Below are 25,255 nucleotides of genomic sequence, written 5' to 3'. Positions count from 1 at the left end.
CAGTTAGAGCGGCCCCATTTCTTTAGAAGTCTGGATCGTTCCATTTTTTTACTATTTGAAAGAATTGACACTTTCTCGTAGGGAAAGGGTTATTGGAAGTTTAATTTGTCAACATCTTTTGGTCACAGATATTTGATTATTTTAAATAAGTCAAAAGCAAAAATCTTTCAACTCATTATGTTAAGAGATAACATTTATATGGTTTATGTAATTAGTATTATATGCGTAATACTTGTACAGTTAGTGAATAATAATCTGAAAAAAAATTATTGTCAAAAAGTTCTAAATATGTGTTTAGAGATAATTTTTTGCACTTTTAAGTATTTACAAAAAAAGTGATTCACAAGACAAAGACACATAATGTGAGTTGAACTAATAACAACACATAGAACAACAAATTTATAACATAAAAATTACGACTTATGGTAATAATTACAACAAAAATTAATTAAACTGAATAAAACACTGAGAAAAACAAGAACAATTGCCAAAAAACATTCTAAACGACGCAAGCGAGGGATCACTTTGAATGATACCTGACTAGTGGGCATAGATGTATAAATCTCAGCCCCGTCAACCAGAAAAGATATTATTATAAATTTTCGCCTCGAAAACATTTTATTCTGATGATTTGTGATCAGGTCGTCTAAGTACAATATTTCTGACCTCCTCAGAAATAATAAAACGCTATAAAATGGACCTAGATACTCGTTTGAGCAGGAATGTCGAGACTGAGCCCAAAGAATGGGGCTCGGAACCTGTGGATCTAAGTACGTTCGTGGTAAGAATGTACTCAAGATTTTCAGGAGACATGAGAAGTTTCAAGATCAATCTTGCGAGTAGAAGATGGTTATACTATCAGTATGTCCCCCAATATAACTATTCGTAACTTTTTTAAGCGAAAAGCCTAAAGAGTTGTCATTACCAATTTTGGACCGAAAGAATCGAATTGTCGTCTTTACTGTCAAATCTATAGATAGTTCCCAAAAGTTTAGCTCCACTGTATCTTCTCCGTTTTACCATAAAGACAAAAGATGCTGTGAGCTGCTGAATGCATAGCACACAACACTGATTATCTCTCACTGTCCGCACCTGGAAGATAAATTGATATGATCCACCACGGTCGGATCCACGTATCTAAACTATATCCAAACATTATCTTCGGTGACACATGTACCAGCAACAACAACAAACAACAAAACAAATATAATAATTTTTTATTACTCTTCCCGCTGTTGTTGTGTTTGTTCTTAAATTTTAAATGGGACAACCAGAAAACAAAATCTGTCACACGAACAATAAATAACACAACCCTCTGTCATTTCGTTCCTTAATTTTTTTTTCGCTGGACCCTATTAACGATCTCCTGGCACAGGTTGCCTTCAACGTACCCAATTTGACCCAAAACGGACGACATAATGTCGCGTTATAGATTTTCTCGGGTCTTCCTGAAATTCCTTCAGGGACTTCTATGATCGACGATTAACTGCCTAGTTGGCGAGTTGGTTGACGAAACCACCAACCGAATTCAACCTATCCAATATAGGTAATATGTCAGATTTATCTAGTTTTTTTTTTGTAAAAATTATTACCGTTCGGACGCCTCGGAATGTTCTGATGAGAAGAGAAAGAATTTCTCTGGAATACATTCTCGCATGTACGCAGATTGAAGTATGAGGGCTGTGGGTTGAAGGGCCATGAAACAAAAGGGAGAGGAGAAAGAAAGAAAGTTCATAGTTACTGTCCCAGACGGCGACAGTAAAATTTCAACGTTTCAGTTTTTGCTTCTTTGAATTTTTCTTTATTTCAGTTTTGTTCGTGTGGTCACTTTTGTTTCTCGGAACTGGGCCGGCCCCTAGTCCCGGAAAAATTTGATACCTTTCTTATTAAGAAGAAAAGGTAACTGCCTCCGAGTCTGTTGGCAAGCAGAGGGCATCAAGGCTGGCGTCTGGTGTATATAAAAATATATTCTCTTGTCATGATCTATATGGAATATTGGTTACATTTTGATTTTTTACGATGACACATTGAAATGCAATTAATTAGTGAGGGAATTTCTTGAGGGAGATATCCGAGAGAGAGGCTTAAAACGATCGTAAAAACCATTAATTTATGGATGGTATGCATATGTCCAGTTAATTGTGTGGGAATATTTATAATGATGATGCTCAGGAACTGAATTGGATGCAGGAGTTGATAAGCTGGCGCTTTCTCCAGATTCATCAATTTTATGGAGTTGACAGGTGTATAGGGCTTTAAATTTTATCTTCATTTCAAATTTTGGCTTTATGGCTCTTGTGGAACTCCTAAAGAATGATGGAGAATGAACAGGACCACAGAGATAAAATGATATGGACCCGTCAATATTATGCAGAAGATTCCGCCTCCATATTATCACAAGAGCCCTCCGGTTAGCTTAGGGAGTCACAACTGCTTCCTCTTCCCTCATATCCGACCTAGCAATGAATAATCTACAGACTTGCATTACGCATGGTCATCTGATGTTCTCAAATGAGTACAATTGGCTACTTGTGAAATGTTTAGGTGTCATTTGAAAATTTGGACACGTCTATTGTGCTAAAAAGTGTGGTGGTTTATGCTAAACTTCCAGTTTCAGTTTTCAAGACCTCGAACTCTAGGGATGAATAATCGGCTTTTAGGACGCAAAAGCTGCTAAAGATTTTAGCTCACAAAAATATAAACTAGAGCAGCGTTGATTGGATCTAGATCGCGAGGAGTTGATTGTCTCAGTTCAGCTAGTCCAAGACTTATTAATGAAATTTGGAGAAGAGGTTTCACTCTTGAAGGAGGCGGTGGTCGCACTGATAGAATGTTTTTGCGGCGGGAGGTGTTTTCATGAAAATCTCGGCATCTCGCAAGACCTTTTATGTGAATAACTAAATTTCCTGGAGATGAGTATATTCGATACAAGTTTTTGGATATGAACCTGGCTAAGGGTGGGGAATATTTCTGTGAACATTTCAAAAGTTCTCACATGCCTTATGTAAATATAAGAGACTACAAGCAAACACTATGAGGAGGAGCGCAAGTGCGATAGAGTACCAAAAGGGTGGCCGAATTCTGGTAGAAAAGATATTCTTTTAATGAAAGTGGTGAATAACTTGCTAAAGATAATGGGCAACAGTTGAGTTTACTCTAATAATAGTGTTTTAAGGAGTAAAACTAAATTAAACACATGAGGGTCAAAAAGGAAAGAGCCGACCCCGCTTGTGAACGGAACAAAGGCTGAAGAAAAAGAAAGAAAGAAAGAAGGGTCGAAAAGGAAAGCCTCTGATAGAGAAGGAACAAACAACTTTACCAACAACCTGAATTCAGGCTTAAACAGAATTTATGTTATGAATACTTTTGAATTGATAATGCCACGGATTGGCTATTAGGACGTCTATTTTGGGTGATACCCCTCGGACTTAAAATATTGAAAATAATGATTTAGGCTGGCTTTTAAGCGAACTACTACCTACACAAATATGGTTGCGATAAATGCGTACATGGATCATAGCAGGTTAATCGCAACCCCATACCATCGCTGAAGGTTCCCGTCAATGTGTTTCAACTACCCCGACAATTTTCCGAGAAGCTAATACTCCTCTCAGTTCTCCTGCGCCACGGTTGTATTTCTATGCCATCCATTCGCCGCCCATGCTGGGAGAAAGGGTTCTATTCTAGGGCCTAACTATGTGACCTATCGAATGATAGATCCGCCTTTTCATCCCCACGTCGACAAGTATCTAGTCCGTAAGACAACGAAGTTCTTCATTTGATATTGTCTTAGATCAGAATACCCCGATGACACGACGCAGACACGAGTTGATAAAATTTGGAGTTTCCAAGTAGCAGTGGTGGTCACTTTCCATGTGGTACTTCCATGTGTCAGCAACGAGAGAACATTGGTGCAGAATCGCCTCAACATAATGGTTGTGGGTTTTTATCCACTTTCGTAACTCTCGTGGCATAGAAGTCTGTATTTGTTCAAATTTTCATGAAGGGATTGGGCAGTCCATTTTTGGGTGCTATCTCGCTACGGGGTTGCACTGATCGTGGAAAAATTGCGAGAGAGGCCTTTTCGATAGCGCGGTCATGTAATACGCACTAACAAAGATTCACTTGCCAAGATTGGTCCGAACATTGAAGTTGATGGGAAAGGACCCAAAGGCCAGCTGAAGAAAGGGTGGCTTGTTACGCTGGATGAAGATCTGAGAGCTTCTCGATTTTCATGGCGACCCCCAGATCGAGTCTTCGACATGGCAAAATGGCGCAACTGATCAAGAGGAGCCGACCCCACTTATGAACAGGACAAAGGCTGAAGAAGAAGAAGATCTCGCGTGGTTAATATTTGAAAATTTTTATATTCTCTAAAACTGGACTGCTTTTCCTTTCAATTAGGTATTTACTTTGATTCCCATCCGATTGAATATCCAAACATAAACTTGAAAAAATTACGAAAATTTCAAGATAAAATGAATGTTTATAGGAAGCGAAAATGATAGAGAAACACAACGAGAACATCAGGAGTTCTTCGCAACACAAAGGTCCGTTTCAAGCCTAGGCTTCCCAAATGCATTGCCTCCAGTCCTCTTGGTTAAATGGCTACGTCCACCAGTTCTTTATATTTAATAATGAACCACTGCCGGTGTCGACTGAGTCCTTCCATCGTTTTTCTCGGCCCCATAACTGGTTTGGAGTCAGCGATTTTTCCATTGGGTGCCCTTTTCGATATTCTCGAGTCGTCCATTGACTATGGATAACCCATTAAAGCTCTCGAAACTTGATCACCATAGAAACCTCTGGGTTGTTATATAGGCTGTACCGCTTTCTGCTGTATCTAGTTCGCCACGCGTCATCCTATTGAATTGTTGCATGCATTTTTCTTAACCTTTTCCTTTCAAAGGCATCTGACAATTTTTCGGCAGTGCGATTCACATTCCAACAACGAGTATGAAGGATGCGAGAAACCCATCTTTTCATGGTCGATCATTGTTGTAAATTCGGTCATTGGGGGATGTCCAGGTTTTCAGGTTTTTGTGTCTCCGCCAATGAGTGGAGCATGCCGAGGTTACTATGATATTCCTGCTAGAATCGAAGAGCTAGAATGGAGAGACTGTGTCCTTCTCTTGTTCCTTAATACAAGTCTTGTACTCCAATTTGAACGTTGAAATTCTAAACCAATATTTTAACGTCATAGTGAAATTTTGAATCATATAAAGTTTCAAGAAGACTGAAAAAGACGATGACCAAGTATAATTTAAACATCAGCAATCAGTGCCCTCAGTAAACATCAGGAGTCAATACCATGGTTTCAGTCAGCAGGTATGCCATAGAGCAAGCGCACGATTTTGAATTATTGCTGAACTATCGAGCGGAATTACTTTCGAGCCTTGGTAAGACCGACAAGTAAATGAGAACATTCAAAAGAGGATTTTGCAGTGATGATATCGTTAGTTGCGTTGGAAGAGCTGATGTCAAAGTTGATTACAAAATCTTACACCTCAGAGGAAATGAAAGTGAAAAACCACAGGTGAAGCCAATAAGAAGATCGCTGTTGTTATTAGCAAATGATTAGTAAAATACCAAAGAACTATGAGCAAGTCAGCCAAACATGCTTAATCAATCAGAGGGGATGGGTAAACAGAAAGATCTCCTGTGAATAGACTTCTAACCAAACATTATTCCGAATGATTACAAACGGCGCCCAACGAGGGTTCGAAAACGGTAGATGACTCGAAAACATGGTGTCTATATTTCAACAACTGATGCTGCATACCTTATTCTGTCCTGCTCAGTTTTGGTCCTTTTGTTTGGCAATATACCAGAGAAGATTGGCCATTTTTGCGTTTTATTTTGTAGTTTTACGTCTCTCAAGTTTTTGTCTTCCATAAGTTTTTGAAAGTATGAACCTCATCGGTCCAATCTTGGGATTTTATGCTCGTAAGGGATTGTTTTCCAGAAGTCTTTGAAAATGTACACCTTTGCCGATTATTCGCTATATATTTCTCTGCATCCTGACAGTGCCTTTCTTTGCCTTTGTCCAATTAGTTATTATAAAGTCTTAGTAACCTTCCCTTCTCTGTCGACAGGAGGATAGGGATGGACACTGAATATTGTTGGAAACGGAAGGTAACTGATTGATATTGAATGGTCCCGTCCAAAAGTAGGATAATTTCTTGGATTTCGTGGGAAGATTTTATTTGTTTTTGCCACATATCTTACGATGACAATTCATTTTTATACATTTTGTTTCGTTTTCCTTCTTTTTATTTACTGAAGTGGCACCCAACTGGCAAACTGATACGCGAATGCGCTATATGCGAACTTCACCAGGACCAAACCTTTGACCTAGAAAAATGTCGCATTCGATCTTTATTTGACTTGGACGAACTCACGTCTAACAGAAGGAGAGGAGGGGGAATATAATAAAATGACTAAAGTTAAAAGAAGAATAGGCGGTCCACATAATTTCGACTCCAGCCTGAAGTTTCTATTTTTACGACCCAGTATGAACCAACCTGAAAACTTGTCACTCGGCGTTATAAACTTAAAATGGAACCCCGTAGTGGACAGTTATCAACTCGATGATATGTTTATCAAACCGGACATATCAGATAAACAACCGGAATACACCACCTTTAACCCAATAATCCGGCGGTTGATATATTGGCCTCGATCAAACAATAGAGGATACGTCCATTAAGGTCTTCCCAATTTAAAGTGAAAGTATCGGTGTTGTTCTAAGAGCAAATTTGACAATTACCCCAGTGAATGCAAGGCTTATCTATCACGACTGTCGTCTTTTGAGTTCAGGCATGTGGTTGAAAGAAAACATAATTACAAGCTCTTTGACATCTCCCGGGGATGTGGAGTATCAATCACAGGTAGCACGAAGCATCCACAAAGGATCCAACGGCAAACAAGTGGGCGATTCTGGTTCTAGTGCTACCAGATAAAACCCCTGGTCAGGCACTGATTGAGTTCGGAGTCGGAGTCGGTCACTATTGTCATTTAAAACTATTACACGTTGTATTGCAGTCCCTATTTGCTGGGCGATTCCCACCTATCGCTATCTGAGCAGCTCCCCAAACTTCAAAGAGTTTCAACCAAATGAATAAAAACGTCATGTTTGGTAACCCATTCGTTTGGACTCCTACTGCAGCTCCAGGTTACGAACTATCAGACCTAAGAAGGACTTTTCGTCATGCGGTCTTCCTATAATATTTGCGGACCTTCAATGAAAGCACCAGAAGACCAATGATTTGCAGATTATGGTAGAGTCTCAAGCAAGATAGTGTATGCTGTTGGAATCAAAAAATCAACAGCTATCGGAAAACCATGGATGTTTTATCACTTTCTGTTTCAAAGTGCCCTATTTCGTGAGCACCCACTTAGCGTCGTGAACTCCATTCTTATCAAGTGAATTTGTAGCAACGAAGACACTCTGAAAGATTGCAGGAAAATCCTAACCGATTCCCTGTCCATTATAACCACTACCAACAAAAGACCAGCGTAGGAGTTCAATTCGACGGTAAGAGCATGGTCATCAGAAACGCATGGGTATGCAGAATTCAAGGAGAGGAACTTCATAATAATGAGCAAAGCCGATACCTCTCTAGCTTCAAATTACGCAATAATAACTATTGTAAATACCCAACAAAAACATGACGATTTTCACTTCCTAATTGTCACGTAGGCCTCATCGACATTCCTGACTTCAATACAAAAATATTTTCACACAAATCTTGAACGCATCCTTGGGAAAATTTGCAAAGGTCTTGGCTCAAGTGTTCAACTCTCGGAAAAGCTGAGTACATCCCATACCTTCTCAAATTAAAATCACAGCAAAGAGCTTCACCGATGTCTATTGGCACCATCACCTTTTGTGTTGATGAAGGATGCGTGTTTAAGTATCCATGAATACCTGATTCACTCCCTCCATCCATCCAAGAGTGCTGGGTCGTCTCATACATGTATTTCTACGATAATTTGATGGCACTAATGATGATGGCATTATGACATTGCAACAACATCGTATCTAAGTTATAATTATTTGCACGCGCAATTTTTCACAAAGAGCGTGATTAAAACCAACGAGAGGGGGTTGGAAGTGAACGAGTGTGTGGTACTTTCTATTTTTCCAGGGAAGGTAAACGGGGCGGGTGCAGTTGTCCACTACGCAGAGACAGCAGAAAAAAAATTGCAGGTAATTATAATTAAAGTGTCATCAAACAGGAAAGATATAATATAGCGGACAAGGCAAACAGAATGTCACATATGCTGGGTCGACCAATGGAAGTACACCGTGCAAGGGGATAGTTAGGCACTGCAGGGATAGAGCGTGTATATGTGCACGATTAATTACAGAAAATGTAGGTACAGATGTTTCTACTGTTGTGCAAGAACACAGAGAGGTAATATCACGTGTGCAATGACAAATATGAAAAAAAAAAATAGACAATAATAACGAAAAAATATTATTTTCATTAAGCAAAACAACAGAAATGTGAGAGAATTCGTGGGGAGGCAAACATAAACGTACTCATATGTTAGTGCGGGAAAAGAACGTGGCTATTTACACTAGAATCTGGCTCTCCAATTTATGCGCAAATTTCCTATAATTATTTGCATGTTTGCGGAAAGTTGAATTAGAGGGAACTGTGACCAATTATTGTGAAAAATTAAAGTGAAACTAGAACGCAATGTTTCTACTCAAATATGACTCAACAGCTTTCATCAAGTAGGTGAATTGTCCAATGGCTTTCTTTTTTGCCCTCTATAGGCTCTACCCTAAATCGGAACTTGGCCTCCGTCGTTGTCAAGGTGTAAATGCTCCATCGAGAGAAAATTAAAGGTAACACTACCGATTTTGAAACGTCGGTTTTATAAGGATTAAATTTTCCGTAGTCCGGTGATGAAAGGAGCCTCAACACGGTTCAGTTAGAACGCCAGCAATATATGTTTTAACCCTTTACATTAGTAGTAGTTTAGTGGTAGCACTATGATAGAAAGCAGCTCTCCAACCCTGCAGCAGAAGGGTTTACCTAGTATCCGTAGCCTAGCTGAAGCTAGAGCTGGGTAATCGCAAAGGAAACACCTGAGCCTTTCTCCCTCTTCTCTGCAGTTTTGGTAATGTTAATTGTAGGGTATGCCGAATCTGGCGGTATAGTCTCCAATATGTCAGTGCCCCGTGCAGATCGTCGTAATCTTGTATGCATTTGCTCGCATTTGATACAAGAGCTCTCGCGACCTGCTTTTTTATGAGGGGGCCAAATCCACCTTGATTGGACACAGGTGATGAGCCTCCGCCATCTGAGGTCCGCGGCTGCTAAGTAGTGCGAGTAGATTCCACCCTAAACCCATCGTCAACGGGATACAGATTGAGCCCACCGAAGGAAGGGGGGTCGCAGGATTATATAAATCAAATGTAAACCAGACTTTTCCTTTTAACACTCCCTAGGTGAAGTGGGTAACGTGATTCGAGGAATTTCGGGGAAACCTGCCCAAATTTTGCGTCGGCTAACTAACTTGTTGTAAAACAAAAAACCGAAAAAGGTCCCTGATAGAATGGCTGAGAGCCGGTGCAAAATGAGACCCAACACTGCTAACAAGCACCAGTGAGATGAATATTCTTCCGGTCCGTGAAATTATTAAAGGAGCCCACCACGTCACAATATAGGAAATTACCACAAAAGTCAGAATATCGTATCTATCATTTTTGATGATTACGGAAAAATGTCGGCAAAGTCGATAGCCTTTCCACGAAAGATCATGAAGCGAAACCGTCTTACGCGTGTCAAAGACTGTTTGCATGATATCAAAAATTGGGGGATGATTTCTTGAGGCAAATTGTCACCTGTGAGGAGACGTAGCAGCATCACAACAGCTCAGAATCTAGGCAGGCAAGAATGAACTAACGAAAACCTAAAGAAGCAGAATCGTGGAAAGGCAAGACCAGTCTTTCTGCTGGAAAAGTTGCTGCATTGATTTTTTGGGGTTACAGAAGTATTATATATTGCTCGTTGATATTCACCATGTACGGTTTATTGTTAGTTTCACGTTTTACGGCCAATACATTGATGAAGTAAACTTGGCCTATCGACGGAAAAGACGGGATGTGCTTACTTGAAGTGCGATTCTGCTACAGGACAACGCTCGGCTACACACAGTTGACACCCAAGGAAAACTGGATAAAATTCATTGGAAAATACTGCAAATCCCTGGCGGTCACTCACTGGGAAGCCATCACTTTGACGATGATAAAGGCGTACCAACGTTCGTGCGCAAATGGTTGCAGAGGTGATTTTATTTATTTCATTTGATTTGATTCATTTGATCGCCCTAGATGTAATCAAATTGAAATTTCTATCAAGTCTGACACGTATATATGTATTTAAAGAGAGTTCTTCATGCTATACATCAACGCAGTTCAGCGTAATTCGAAGTTTGAAGGACTGTACGGCTCAGGTCTCAATGAAAATAGCATCGAAGAGCCCAACCCTGAAGTAAACACATCTTCCTGCACCCTATTCAAAGAGGATAGCGAATGCTATCAGGACGGAAAATAATACGTCGTGAAGAGAAATAAGGAAGCGTGGAGAAAACGTTCAAGTTTCAACGCTTGAGTGTGTTACAGTAAACGCAGAGATACGTAGCTAAACCTCCAGCGATGTGAAAGTAATAGAAAAGCAAAGGAGTATCTGAGAAAAGGATAGCCTGAAAGTTACCAATAGTTGTCAGTGCAAACTTTAAAGCACGTCCCCAAATCAAAAAAGCTCGGTTGGCACGTTCTTACACCTCTTTGCTAGCTAGTCTCGTGAATGTGGGGAGTGAGGGGTCCTCTGAACGCTTCGATCCCTGACGTGTCATTTTTACAAAATCAACGTGTCTCTACCGATACGCTTTGATGGAGCTTTAGTATATGCGGGCAGATCTTCACGATCACTTAGCCAATTCCATTCAGGTTTGGGGATAGCTCTTTCCTCTAGATCGCCTTCAGCACTCAGGATGGTTATTTGATCACCCTAATCCACAAGAATTCATTACAAATGGCGCCCAACGTAGGGCCTAACATTTCCAGGATTCTGGCATAATATTTCTTATTTAAAGATTTCTTGAATCCGGCCAACATAGCCGACTCTGGTTCACAACTTTGTCTTGTGGTGTTATATAGATAGTAAATAGATTCTCAACATTGTTCCTAGCTAGGCTTCCCGTACACTTGCCTTCACATTTCTAGTTCGAAGTTTCATGCCTTTTCTCCTGGAAGCAAGTGTTCATAAGCCTCAATTTCCTTTCCCACCTTGTAAAGTAGAGTTACCTCTTCTATCCTTGGAAGAATTCCACGAGAGCTACTACACAACAGACAGTGTTTGTCTTCGAGTCTTTATGTCTCGTAGGTGATTGCCTCCCAGAAGTCTCTGGCCTTTGCGGCTATATACTGGAAGGTATTGCCGTGCTTCTGAGGAGTGTCTTTCCTTACCTTTCTGTAAAACGGCTATCTTTTCGTTTTCGATTTTGAAAAATTAACTATTCTTTCTTCTTCGTAGGGATTAAGTGACGGGTGAGGTGAATCCTTGAGGGAATACGAAGGCAGTCGGCTATATGCTGTGCCGTTCCGTCTTCAACAATTCATCCTCTCTTTGTTTTTTGACGCCAAACGAAGGAGATCGAATTCTCTCGACCTCTTTTCATTTGTTTTTATTATCTATCTCTGTGATGGGGAGCAACTCGATTGTTGTTTCTTCGTTATCAAGCACCGTGGGCGGAATTTTTCCGCACACAGGCGAAACAAATTTTCTGAGGTTGGGGTGGTATTTTGGTCATCCGAGAGTTTTGCGGAATTGATTAAAGTAATTGAACAATTAGGAACATCCTCCAAATCATGGCCAGAGGATGTCAAGGATAGGGGCCGTGCTTCATTGAAAATCTGAGGCAGAGGAAACAACGATTGAGGCTGTGATCCGTCCTGAATTTTCCCGCTCGATCGCGGCACTCAGGTCCGGAGATTCACGGCTCCACGCGGGCGGTCGAGCCCTTGTTTTTGTTTTTTATTTTCCAGGTTTAGCTTGCATTCTGGTTTATCTCGGTAGGCCGTCGTGAATTCCCTTGTTCGTTGAGTTATTTTTAGATCCGGTGTGATCACGAATCGGTATAGACATGTTGATTTTGAAAAAATGACACGTGACGAATCGAAGCGCTCAAAGGACCAGCTTTCTGAACGTCCTGAGTGCCCTACTAGAAGCTAAGATCCGGAGCATATTATGCTTTATTCTTCGAGGATCCAGTGCCAAGAGAGAAGACAGTTTAATGCCATCTTAAATGTAGATATTTTTGCCCATCATTTAAAGGAGGACTTGTACTTAGATCAGAATCAAACGCAATTAGGACAGTAATGCAAAAAAGGCTCCAGGAACTGGATCGAATAAGGGAATAATCTCGAACGCATGCTAATGCAAATCGGAGACTGCGAAGTAATACTTCATTGTAGTCTGAAAGAGTGGTTTTATTGGGTTTGGATTCTCCTTCCTCTTCCTTCTTTCTCTCTCAGTAGAAATATTCATGTAGAAGTGTCTGAAACTGGCTGTCTTTGACGAATAAAGATATTGGCTGATAAGTAATTCTGCCTTAAAATACTATAGCTAACTATTCAAAAGGAAGGAAGTGTTAAGTTCCCTTAACAGAATAAGTTTGAGAACGCAGTGAAAACAAGGAGCACACTACGCAAAGAAGACTCGAAAACGCATAATTAACTTCAAGATAGAGACGGAGTGTTTTCTTTTCTAGTCATTACAGTCCTGGAGCAAAAGAAAGTAACATCAAGAAAGGTCCTGAATTGATCTTCTTTTTCGATGACAAAGTAGTCCGTGATAAGGTTATGCGCAAGTATAGAGAGCTTCCAGTTTTTATGATTTCGATCGAGTCCTCCTATTCGAAATGCGTGAAAGTATTTTCTTGTCGGTCACTTCACAGAGTCTTCATTTTTAAAATAAGTTAAGTTTACCACTGAGTACAGCCAAGATGACTCTTATTTCTTAGCCTTTTCCAGATACCTTGGAAACTTGCTAGTCGATGTGTGATTAATTTCATTATGGAACGCTAGAAATCTACCTCTATTCAATGACTTGGACAAAAGACTTAAGCCAGAAACTTCTTTTTTGATGGCAATATCTTTCAGGCGTTGGTCATATATTACCGACAAGTTCAAAATCAAGCTTAAATATCGAGACTGACCAGAGTTGCCTTTCTTTGAGCAGGGCATGAAGAAGGTGAAGTATTGATCCAACGATCTGATCCTGTCGTCCCCTATGATTGCCTGCAGATATTGTGATAGGTCATGAAATGACGTCTTCGTAACTTCGTATCTTTCAATAAATTAAATGAGAAGTTCTCGTCCAATATTTATAAAGAAGAAACCATTCCTACTTATAAAATTTGGATTTGAGGACACACGGGATAAATCCTATCCCTGTTTCGTCGGACAAAGCATTAACAAAAATCATTCCAGGTGATTTTTCGTCAGCAACTTACTTCAAGCAATCTAAATGGTCTTAGAATTTAGTAAGATACTGCTTCCTATTATTGGGTTAAAATAACGTAATTATCATTTTTGCTGTGGAATACTCTTAGTTATCCTTTTTATCGACTATGATGAAAACAGCAAATGATCCCAAAGAAAAGAACTCAAAAGCAAATAAACATCACAGAAGAAATGATATATGATAAAATAAGAACAAAAGCACTAAATTAAAAAGAAACTTAAAATGTAAAACCCACACCGGTGTGTCTTATGTCTTACCAGCACTTGTTCGTGGTTTCGTCCTTTGCGGCTTAACATTTGGACTGCCCATTGTTGGTCTGGCATTTGTTTGAAACATTCCACTAGTTTGATGATGATGATATGCATAACTACTTTCATATCCGCTACTATAGGCGCTTTGTGGGGTATCAAATATACTTGTACCACCACTACCCCCACCACTTCCGGTACCACCATTCAATACGGCCGAATGTGAATTTGTATGACTGTTGTTATTGTTGTTGTTGTTTGAAGAGTGGCTATTATGATTACTACTACTCGAATTATTGATATTGGAGCTTGTACCTTCCCGTTGTTTAGGCGCCGATTGACTCCCTGTACCGTTCTGTATTGATGGCTTAATATCTAATGCACAGCTTGTATCCGATACTGATACTGAGGTAGTTGAGTTTTGAGCTTGATGCATAAATGCATTGACGGCTGCCTGTAAGAGAAATTAAAATAAATAGTTATTATTTGATACTGAAAGATAGGGTGCAATATGAGAAATATAGGGGGTTTGTGAGGGTGATTAGAAGCAGGCACAAAATTTTGGACAAACAACTGAGGCATCTCTACTGAGAAGGGAAAATCCAATATCGATAAGAGAAAATAAGGGTAATGAATGGGTATTTCATAAAGACCTTTAAATCGGCTCCTGGGGGTTGTCCTTGAGAAGGGTAGTCTATTTGACACACTAAGTAAGCATTTCTGTTCAATATAGTTGATAGACGCAATAGGGTCCTAAATAAGATTCGAATGTATTAATCTTCCACGAAGTTCCACTCCCTGTCCCACGATTCGTTTATGCTTTTCTTTAATTGTCCGGTCCTTCTAACATGCAAAGCCCTATATTGTTAATTTTTTTCTCCTCCCACTGCATGATGTCTTATTAACCGCATCAGCGTAATGACTCATGTTAAATGGACTAAGTGATGGTCACCAGAGTTGGTCGGAGTCGACCTAGAGGCCAGGACTATGCCAAAAACATAAAATTCGACGAAATTGACGGTGACGGTCCATCTCACTAAGTATTGAAGTTTCACTGAAATGTCCCTCAGACGTTTTTTGCCCTGATCCCTCTCTATAGTTCCGCTCCTTAACATACAAACGGTGCAGATGAGACCTGTATGAGATCAAAATTCCGCACAAAGTTAGCACCAAGGTATAAGTCTACGCTAACGACGGGATGAGGAGAAACGATACTCTGTCTGCTATCCAAGGGCTAATTCCAGTATTTATCTTAAGATTGATGGATAATTTCTCCCATTTGTATCGATCGCCGTTGCTGAAGGAAAATAACATACCATGGCTTCGGTATCAGTCGCGGTTACTCAAGACTGCAACATCTGCGTGAGAGCGGATATTGCGACTAAGCCGACTGGTGAGAGTAGCAGAGTTGCAGAGGCGACGACTGCGGATTATTCGCCGCCAGCCATAAGCGAAATGTAGAGTGTTTACTTCCGTCACTCCGGAAATTCGTCTTCTAACCGCTTGGTATTGTTGCATATTTACTTACAACGTCCTCAGAACCGAAAGCCTTGGATTCCTTGCAGCCACGGCAGTGGAGTCAAATTCGTGTTAGTTAAAATTGAGGAATCGAACCACCTCAATATGGTAACTTTTGCAGTTTTCTACAGTAATATGGAAAACGTCGTCGCAATATCCACGCGTCATGTATGTCCAATTTGACATCCTGATGACTGGGGCTTGGTTCTGCAACTCGGGAAATAGGGGTTTAGATATGTTGAGAAGCCCACAACCGTAGTAAAAGAGTCTGAGATTTTCCCAGCAGTGTTCGTGCGAATGTTCAATCTGCCGATAATTCCAGCAAATCAAATTAAACCTGAAATCTTGATTTTCAGAATTTCCTGAGATGCACTGCTTGTTCAGCGCATATCCAGATTCAGCAAAATAATTATGCAATTAATTGGTCAAATAACTTGATTGCAAGAAACTTCTCCAGACTTTTGCTATACTGCATTAGCTTGCGTAGCTTGGTAACCGTACTAGCCGGAAAGTAGAGAAGTTGCCTCTGAACGATAGATTTCGGACCACGAAGTAGCAATGTTACCAATCTATCTTCCATTAAGGAATTTTCTAGCCTCTCAGTATGCGAACGCACAGCTTCATGGTAGCTATCGAAATTCTTGAATGCACCTTGGGTGCCGCCTTGTATCAGTTCAAGGATGTTTCAGTTATCTTATGGATCCTGAAACTGCTGGAAAAGAGCCTCACGAAGAGAGATTCACTCGATTCGTCCGACATACTGATGATAATGCTAGTACTAATATGCTGCTTTTTTCCTGAACAAGGTGTGAACATGAGTACACAGCAGACTGGAGGGTTGGGTTAACCACTGCTCCTACACGGAACAGAAACTGGCTAATTGGCAAAGATGTCAGTGTGCCCTCAAAAACCAGATCGCAGGATGCAATAATAGGGTAAACACGATCCGCTGAGATGGTCATCATCCAGTTCGTCAAATTCCAATATATAGTCAGGTCTGTATTCGCCAAGTCTATAAAAGCTGTGAGGATTCCATCTATCGTCGGTTATGCATGTTACAGCAGTTAAGAAAAATTGATATTGTGTGGCCTGATGCACTAAATGCGTAATGAAGCGATATAGGCATCTGTTGCTATTGTATCCTGATTGAAAGTATCAACCCAACCCACAGAAGAAAACAATAAAGCTTGTAGGGTCTCCAAAATGTGTTTCAACTCTCTCAATATGTCATTTTGCAACACACAATATCTGATGCCAAAAACTGGGCTAAGCACTGAAACAAATCAGTTGTAGGGTTAGTGATGGCAAAATAAAATACATGACATGAACCCCCCCTAAGGCATCACTAAATTTGACTGCGGGAATCTACAATATTGAATAGGTGGATGCATTCAACTACGCTGGTGCGAGCGGTTAGGAAGCGGCGAATATAAATAGGAAATAAGTATAATACGATTTTTGTTACTGTACCGGTATGGAATATGAATTCGAACCAAGGCGCCGGAAGACAAAACTAATATCATCGAGCCTCTTCAACTTTGATTCATACTTAGATCAGGGCCAGATGGACTAGACTGGAGAATCCTGTAGTTGTATGAATTGTACAGTATCTGTGCTGACGTAGCTCCTTGCATAGGAAAAAAATTGCTTAAAGTCCAGTATGTTAGCCATGTGAAGCTCATAGATGTCGCAATGAAAATCCAAGGAGGGGGACCACTGAGGGAATCATGAAAACACTATGAGGGTTGAATTGATTCAGAAAGTAGAGCGCTTCTAAGATTTGAAAGCATCCTGCCCTTAAGGCTGAGAACAGGTTTGAGCGGAAACGCTAATGGGGAAATAGATGCTACTTATGATGTTGCACCTCTTCTTTGTTGGTCTCATTGGTAGTGGAAATAATGGAATATTATCGTATATTGTTTTCAATAATTTGACAAAACTTTCCCTTTGAATTCGACTGATCAGCAGTTCAAGGACTTTTGAGCTCATTTTCGAACATTTTTCTCCATTTTATTGCAACGGTTGAGGAGCAGTAATAGCGGTAGGTGGTATCCGGTTTAGGCGCTATTGAAATTCAATTGGCTAAAGGATGTGTATACCAGGACTCTGTGACTCTACTGAAACGGTTACTTTACTAAAGTCGTGGTTCTCACATGGTATGACTAGTTTCCACTTTTAGCCTTTCGCTGTCAAAACCCTTTGAAGCGCGAAGTAACAAAAAATGTCAAGCAACCGAATGAAGTCACTTCCTCTCTCAGGTGCAGGGAGTGGGATTTTTCCTGTTCCTCAGAAAAAAAAGACATGCAGCTCATTATAAGTTTATATCGGAAGGCCTCTAACTGAATTATCTGCAGCCAATGCGAGGAAGAGAAGCTGATGGCTTTGCATTTCATATGCTCACTTAAGACGAAAATACTATAGCAAATATTGTCAGTTTCACTTCACTGAAAATTCTGCTCACGCTCTGCCTGTAAAGAATGTTCTTAATTTCGTTAAAGCTAACAGGAAACTGACCAAATAACAACACTAGGGAACAGGTACAACGAGCTTATTGTGATCTAAACGCTTGTGGTAATGGTTTTCTTATTACATTTCCTCTCCCTACTTTCAACAATCCTAGAGCCAAATACGGAACATTTTAGAACGCATCTTTGAGTTGAACAGCAAAGAGATCTGGAATAGATCGTGATTATCAGATCTTAGCAAGCGCATCTAAGAAAGATCCACTCAGAATCAGCCCTTGACGAGACTCCGAGATCACCTCGTGGCATTGACTGAGTGGACAATTTACTACAAAGGGTATTCGCTACCTTCCGAGACAGCTTTTCATAATGTAGGTAATTAAGCTATTCAAAAGACTCGAAAATATTGAATTGGAGTCCTGCGGCAACCCCCCCCCCCGTGACAACTACGAAATCATGCAGGGCAGTTCGAATTAGGTGTGCTCCTGGGATGTCAGCTGTGACCCCAGTGTTACTCCAGATAAAACAAAAATTACGCTATTCGCAACGAAGGTCAACTACCTGACTTTAGTCTATACCGACCAGAGATTGATGCTAACCCCTAATGCGAAGCATCTTGGCGTAAAGCTGGACACTAACCTTAAACGAAAGACTGAGAACTGAGAAAGCCAGCATGGCTTCATGTGCCTACAAGCAGAGATGGAGGCTGAATGTACACAGCCATTGTGCATCCCATCTTCATTTACGATTCGGATTTTGACGGTCTGCGTTAAAAAAAACGAGAATACGACGAAAATCAATAAAGTTCAGCAGCATTTTCCGCTACTAGGAGTACGTTGCGGATTTTTCAGACAGAGGCTCTAAAACTTGTATTACACCTACTTGGCCGCAAACGCAATATTAAATATACCGCAGCTCGCAACGCTGTACAATAGCTGAGCCCTTCGCGGTACTACCTTGAAGTTATTGCTCAGAGAATTAGTGGCCAATCGAAGCGACTATACCGCAGGAAGAGTTAGCCATATCAAAATCTTCTTTACAAACATTCCTGCTAGAAGGATGTCGACGAAGGAGGAAGTCCTAGTAGGTTTCGGTACTGGGGTTTTTACAGACGGTTCTAAAACGGATGACAGGTTCGGAGTACAGATCTACTTTAAGCCACATATCCTTTGCAAGCTATCTAGCATATTCTACGTGACCGGCCCACTGCATCTTCGTAGTTTTACCACTATCGATGCCGCTGGGTCAGTTCTATAACGACCCAGCTTCTTTTATGGGCCGTTCCTTCAATTTTCTTTTTATTTTAACCTGAAGGGAGCCTACTTCTTTGTATAATATGAAAACCAAAAGTATCTGCTTTTTTTCTTTGCATCTATGCTTGAATATTAATGACTAAAAAAGGTTGAAGTCAAATGGTCAACTGGCGCATTAATCCTTTTCTCATCTATATCTGATTATTATCTTTTGGACCACTTGTGTCCGGCACTTTTCATTCCGAGAGGTGACCTTGAATTAAAAAGGGGCCAAATTCAAACAGATAAGGAACTATTTGTCTACGTTTCCATCCCTCCGAAATTAGCTGTTTTTAATCAAATCAAACTTCAACCCTAAAAACGTTCTTACCTGATAATCGGTTGGACCAGTTTGTACTGAATCGGGCGTTGAATCCTTTGGCGGTGTTGGAGGGAACGGAAATGAATGTTGACCACTTTGATGGCTTTGCACTTGTCCTACTTTATCCTGCGGGTCTTGCGGACATGCAAACGGACTACCCCACGGACTGCCCGGCGGAAAGGTTTTATGCTCGCTGGTAAGCCAAGGTGCTAGCGGTGCATGAAAATGAGGCCGGCATACTTGTGGTGATGTGTGCGACGATGGCATCCGGGAAGCTGAAAATCACAAAACAGAGAATCATGAAAAAATGTGCCGCGAACTATACAAAACGACAAGCTAAAATTAAGTATTCAAAAGAGATCAAGCACCGCATGACTATGCTGGAACTTATGTTATGTTAGGCTAAATGCTGTGTTATACGCGCTGTTCGCTATGTAGTAGTTATGCACTGGCCCCCAGCTACTAGCCGCCACGTAATAATAGTTATAATCGCAAAAATAAGTCGATCGATGTTGCGGCGACCTTTTTTGTATTGTTGTGCACCAGCACCAGGTTCGGGATTCCATGTGTGCCCAGTTGCAGTGAAAAATGCGTACGAGCCACTCGTGCAAAGTGCATACGCCGATGCACTCCAAGCGAGTGCAGTGTGCGATCGATCCGCTTTGAAGAGGAGCCACGGAAAACGCAAAAACAACAAGACTACAGGGTGTATAATTTTTTGCAATAACATAGCCCTTAATAGGTGGAATTATGAAAAGAATGAGTTGGAACGATCATACATCACAAAAAGACCGGGAGGCAATATGCGGTTGCAAGATCTCTGGACACCATCTTGTCCAGCTTCTTGATGATACACGGTCGCGGAAGGAATTTTTTAGCCAGGAATCGGGGAAAGTTGCAAGTGCAATTGTTTTAAGGTGGTGTACCATGTTTGAGGGTTCGAAATGTGTTTTTCGAATTTTGAAATTATTTACCGTCATGTTTATGGAGGATGTGGAGATACTTGGAATAATATGGGAAGCGGCTCCATGTAGGGAGTCCCAGGGATACGTAAAATCGAGGCAGTAGTTTTTCCAACTGGAGAGCCTGCACCACCTTAAATCACATGCACCATTTCCACCCAACGTGGACATTATACCAGAAACAAGTGTTGAGTCTATGGACTTTGTAACGCCTCCAGGTCCCACCTAATCTTCAAGTTGCACTGTTCAGATACAAGTGAACTACAAGCTCAGATATTAGACTTAAATTTTCTGTTCGGCTCTGCAGCCGCCAATCGTAAATTGTTTAATTTGCCTCATAAACAATCGTGTTATGCAGTCCTCGAGCCAATATTATCTCCTGTCCGTCAATATTATCCAAATTTCAATGTTGGACTGGTGCAATCCAGGTGCCAGTCTTACTGGTGTACGGAAGATGGTGAAAAAGGTTGAAGAAGATTTATAGGAATTATCGAAACAAATGGAAAGAATAAAAGAAGAAAATTGTGGCAGATTGTTGGAAAGAATCAATTAGATCGCGTAGCTAGGGAGGGTCAGTAACTCCATTCGATGGGATGGAAGGGATGCCGTGTTAAAGCTGAAGGATTTTCAGTAAATCTGTTGGGGCTTTATAAGATACTGTTCAGTGAAGGTACTACAAGGGATTCAGATGAAGATTGAACAGTTTCCAAAAATAATCAAAATTCTCTCTCGGATCAGGATCAACTTTAAAAAACTTGGGCCATTCGTAGCCTACCTAGGGTCGAAAACCCAGAATAGATTAGGTAAACCTTCAAAATTTCCCAAATGGTAACTCGACTCCTTTAAGCCTGGATCATCACACTACCGGTAAGTATATTTTGATTTGATTAACGTCGATACGAACGTGCACCTGATTATAGGTATAGGAAGTCGTCTTGGAAATTGCTTTACCGTGATTCCGACCTCACTCTCATCAGTGATGCCCTCGCCTATGCATCGTCACTGCAGTTGCATACTTGGCTGAATCTTTTGCAAAATTAAAACTTTTATTGCGAATTGCACGTCTGTTGCACTATGGATTGTCATTTACTTGGTTTGAGTCTACACGAGATGATTATAGAGTTGTTGTGGTCGTAACCAGGCAACTAAGTGATTCAACATGAATGGCAGGAGGTCACGGAACTGCGGTGGTGACTAGGTAATCAACACTCGGCAGATGTGTGTAAGAAGGAAGGATGTTAGAGGGAATTGTGAAAATAAAAGAAGTTTTCGTCATGGACGATGAGACCATTATGATAATTGGCAGGCTTTTAAGGGAATGTAGCCAAGAAGCACAGGACGTGCCTCTGGAAAGCGCTTTCTGGAAGTATGTGGAATCTGAGTGAGTTCTGATACTTTTAAGCGCTGGGGTTTGGTGAATTTTAAGGGAATGCACCTGAGAAGTACAGGACGTGCCTCTGGAAAGCGCTTCCTAGGAGTATGTGGAATCTGAGTGGGTCCTGGTACTTTTAAGCGCTGGGGGTTTTGTCAATGAGTACCAAATCTGAAATGTGTCTGAGATATTCTGCTGTGCGCTTGTTAGTGCCGAGTTTTTAGTTGAACTCGAGGCGGTCAAAGGATACTCAATGATCTGCACCCTTCACCTATTCAAGTCAAGTTTCCGAACCCCCGAAACTCACCCAGGTTACATCAACGCACTCCCATGACTCACACTGTATCTCCTCACATTTTCAGTTGAAATTTGAAAGTGAGACCCGGTGGCGCATACCATCCAACATATACATTACCTCCGTAGCTATGATACATGCAATTTCCTTTGAATTTTTTCTCAGTTAATAAACACAGACGCAGTCACATTTTCGACGAATCATTCGCATCTTGTTTCCGTACGAAACATATGATTGCAATTCTTATGGAATATCTTGCACCTTTTTGCATTGAGACGCTGTTGTCTTCCTGAGTTGAACAGGTACGTGCCCACAATACTCGTATGGTGCATACAAGTTCAACTTCAACTTTTCTTGACGGCACGGCTTCGATGTTTGATTTTTTCTTTCATTTCCTACGGTGGTTGTAAGTAGTGCCCCCGCCTTTACTGTCTTTACATTTTGATGCCGTAACTCTTCCAGCGATAGTATGTTTGAAGCAACGAATATTTGCAATGTTTCGCGTATGAAATCATATAAGATACAAGTATCTATGGGGGTATAGGTGGTGGAGAGTATCTATCCACTCGCTGGTCGTCGTTGAATGTAACAAGTTCTACGTGTATGTATTTATCATGCAGAATACGATATTATGATTGTTATTATTTGCCATCGGAGTCGTTACTGCTTTATTACTGTCATTACAACGTGCTGCACTTCACTGTTTCACTGTTCTCTCACGGCAATATCACGATCTTCTGAAATATGAACAACACCAACACCAGGTTGCATCGTAGCCGACCATAGTGAAGAATAATGATTGTATATTTAGTGTGATTTTGAGACGACTGTAAGTATCCGATCTGGGGCTCGATTCTGTCCCGATAATTTGTTTGAATGATTTTTATTGCCTCTTGAATGAAAGTAATAGTGCTTATTAACAATTCATCAGATGATTGTTTTTATGCAAATATTTGCGAGTCGATGGGAATGAATGAGGAATGGGAAATGCTTTTGAATGATGGATTTATGCTTTATGGGACCCTGAACCATTTTATGGCACTGATTTTGCATGCTGCATGGTTCCACTGCCTAGTTGCAAGTGCATATCGATGGAACTCTCCGGAGGTGAAGGTGTCGTAAATAAAGGTATTAGTAAACATGTCAGAAGCTAGCTACTACGCTGCCTTTGTGAGGTCTAGATCACATGCATTTACCCGTCAGTATTTTAGAATTCCAAGCCCCAACCTTCTCCTGATTTCATGTACTTGCACTTGCAGCAAATACATACATAATTAAAATCATGGCTGCACTTGAAATACAATCTCGAGCGCTGATCCCGGAATTAAACCTGATAAAGGATGCTGAATGAGAGGCCAGAACATCCAAGTAGATGGTCCTAGATCCGAGAGACTTTTGAATCCACCGAGACCAAGCCTATAACTGCAGAAAGTAGTGAATCCGACCTAGACGAATCGGCTCCACTATAAAACAGGAGGACGCCAAAAAGAGGACAACTAGATACACTCTGAAGCCCTCTCCTCTAGCCAAATTTGATTGACTATCTACACTCATCGGGTTTGAGAAAAAATAGCTTCTAATGAGTGATAATCCGTGAGGAAACAACTTCTGATTTTCCTTCTTCATCTTTTCTTTTCATTTTAAAATCAGCTCCTGTTTAGCAGGTCATGAAGCTCACAAGAGAATTTCGTTGAGGGACTCTTTTCGGAATATATAGTCCTGGTGATGAGGTATTTTCCTTCAAAATCAAGAACTCATACGCTTAGCTTAGCTTTCCAGTGTCCAAATTGGGCTTTCAAGGCCCATTTATCTTGGCTCCAAACGCTGAATATGGTTACCAAGATGCTATCTTGGTAAAGGCTAAATTTCCAATCGCATTCCTGGAAAAAAGTGGAGAGTTCATTCAGGGAAAAGGGGGAGGTGGTCGCTTTGCAAACTCGATGAACACTAGTGGGAGCCACCCTCTCCCCCCTTAAAAAGCTGCGGCCTCTAAAAGTGGTCTTTTTTATGTCATCATATTCAAGTTGTAATAGTCAATCCTACCCCCGAGGTGGAGAGGATGGGGAAGATATATAGAAGAAACAAGAAGGTCAACCCCCTTAAAAAGCCTCAAAGTGGACAAATTTTCATGTTAAAATTGTAGTTTAGAATTTGAACCCTATCGCTGCAATGAAGGGCGAAGAGGGAGGTCCTATCTCGCAAACCCTGTTGAAAAATTGTGGTACTTATCCCTGCAGAGGTAAAGGCGGATATGAAGCGAGAAAAAGGAGGCCCTCTCTCTCAAATCCCGTTGAAAAATCGTCGTGAGAAGTATTTTGATATTGTTATAAATTTGGGTTTGCCAATTTGTCTGCTCCAGCCCAGGGAGAGGCTGAGAGGCCAAAGGGGTGCGCCCATCCCCTCTGTGTTCCTCTTCTCAACGGCGATTGACTGCCACAATTCTTCGACGGTGTTAAAAAGGGATGATTTTGTACTTCCACCTCAGTGTCCTCCTCTTTCCTTCCTTTTCAAGCGGTGGGGCTGGCTTATCAGATTTTATGATAATATTGTCACAATATCCCCCATTTGAATCGCCATAAATTTTTGGATGGGAGGAGCGGTGGGTATTTGGCAACCGCCGCGATTTTTGAACAGCATTTGGAAAAGAGGATCTCCAGTGTCTCTCTTCATACCCTCCTTTCCGCCTGTATGGATGTGATTCACGGATTAATCCTACTGTTTGACATGCAAATAGACCCATATTGAGGAGTCATGATTTAAAGGGGGTGCCGGCCTCAATTCATCAACGCACTTAGAAAGGCGGGAGGTTCCTCCTATGACTAGTTCTGCACCATAGAGCTCCTTCCAACTGCTTACATTGCTTTATCGTTCCCAAAAATGCAGGCTTTGAATAAAAAATATTTTTTTCCTGGTAATTTCGTATCACAAGACTGTGGACTAGAACTCTTCTTGGAAAAAGATAGGCGACGGTTTCGTCCAAGGCAGACACTGCCACACCTCTGCCCTGGGAGCCCGGTTCTCATCAGACACTGTCTCACCTCTGCTCTGGGAAGGTGTTATTGGTTTTCCCCTTACATGCAAATCAGAACAAGACATGGGCATAATACAGGGGTAAACAACACTTAGTAACTTCGGTCATGCTGTTCCCGGGACAGGAATGAGGCAATGTCTGATGAAAACTTGTCGTTGGAGACCAGCAACAGAGGAAGAAAGTTTCTTTCCAATGGACAGGTCCGC

At 41.0% G+C, this 25,255-nt stretch overlaps 1 protein-coding gene across 6 annotated transcripts in view; it reads right to left on the bottom strand.

Annotated features, from left to right (window-relative positions):
• Positions 1 to 25,255, bottom strand: part of LOC119659375 (GATA-binding factor C) — a 213,387-nt gene that overhangs the window by 94,551 nt on the left and 93,581 nt on the right. For 5 of the 6 annotated variants that reach the window (XM_038067431.1, XM_038067435.1, XM_038067432.1 and 2 more), the window contains exons 3-4: positions 19,399 to 19,664; positions 13,805 to 14,249 (exon numbers count right to left, since the gene is read on the bottom strand). In XM_038067431.1, the coding sequence (XP_037923359.1) occupies positions 13,805 to 14,249; positions 19,399 to 19,664 (711 nt within the window). The remainder of the gene's footprint in view (positions 1 to 13,804; positions 14,250 to 19,398; positions 19,665 to 25,255) is intronic. The other variant, XM_038067436.1, reaches the window with a different exon arrangement.

Source organism: Hermetia illucens, chromosome 6, assembly GCF_905115235.1.
Source record: "Hermetia illucens chromosome 6, iHerIll2.2.curated.20191125, whole genome shotgun sequence".
Lineage (NCBI taxonomy): Eukaryota > Metazoa > Arthropoda > Insecta > Diptera > Stratiomyidae > Hermetia > Hermetia illucens.
The sequence above is the reverse complement of the archived record's forward strand: the minus strand, read 5'-3'. Positions and strand labels throughout refer to the sequence as shown.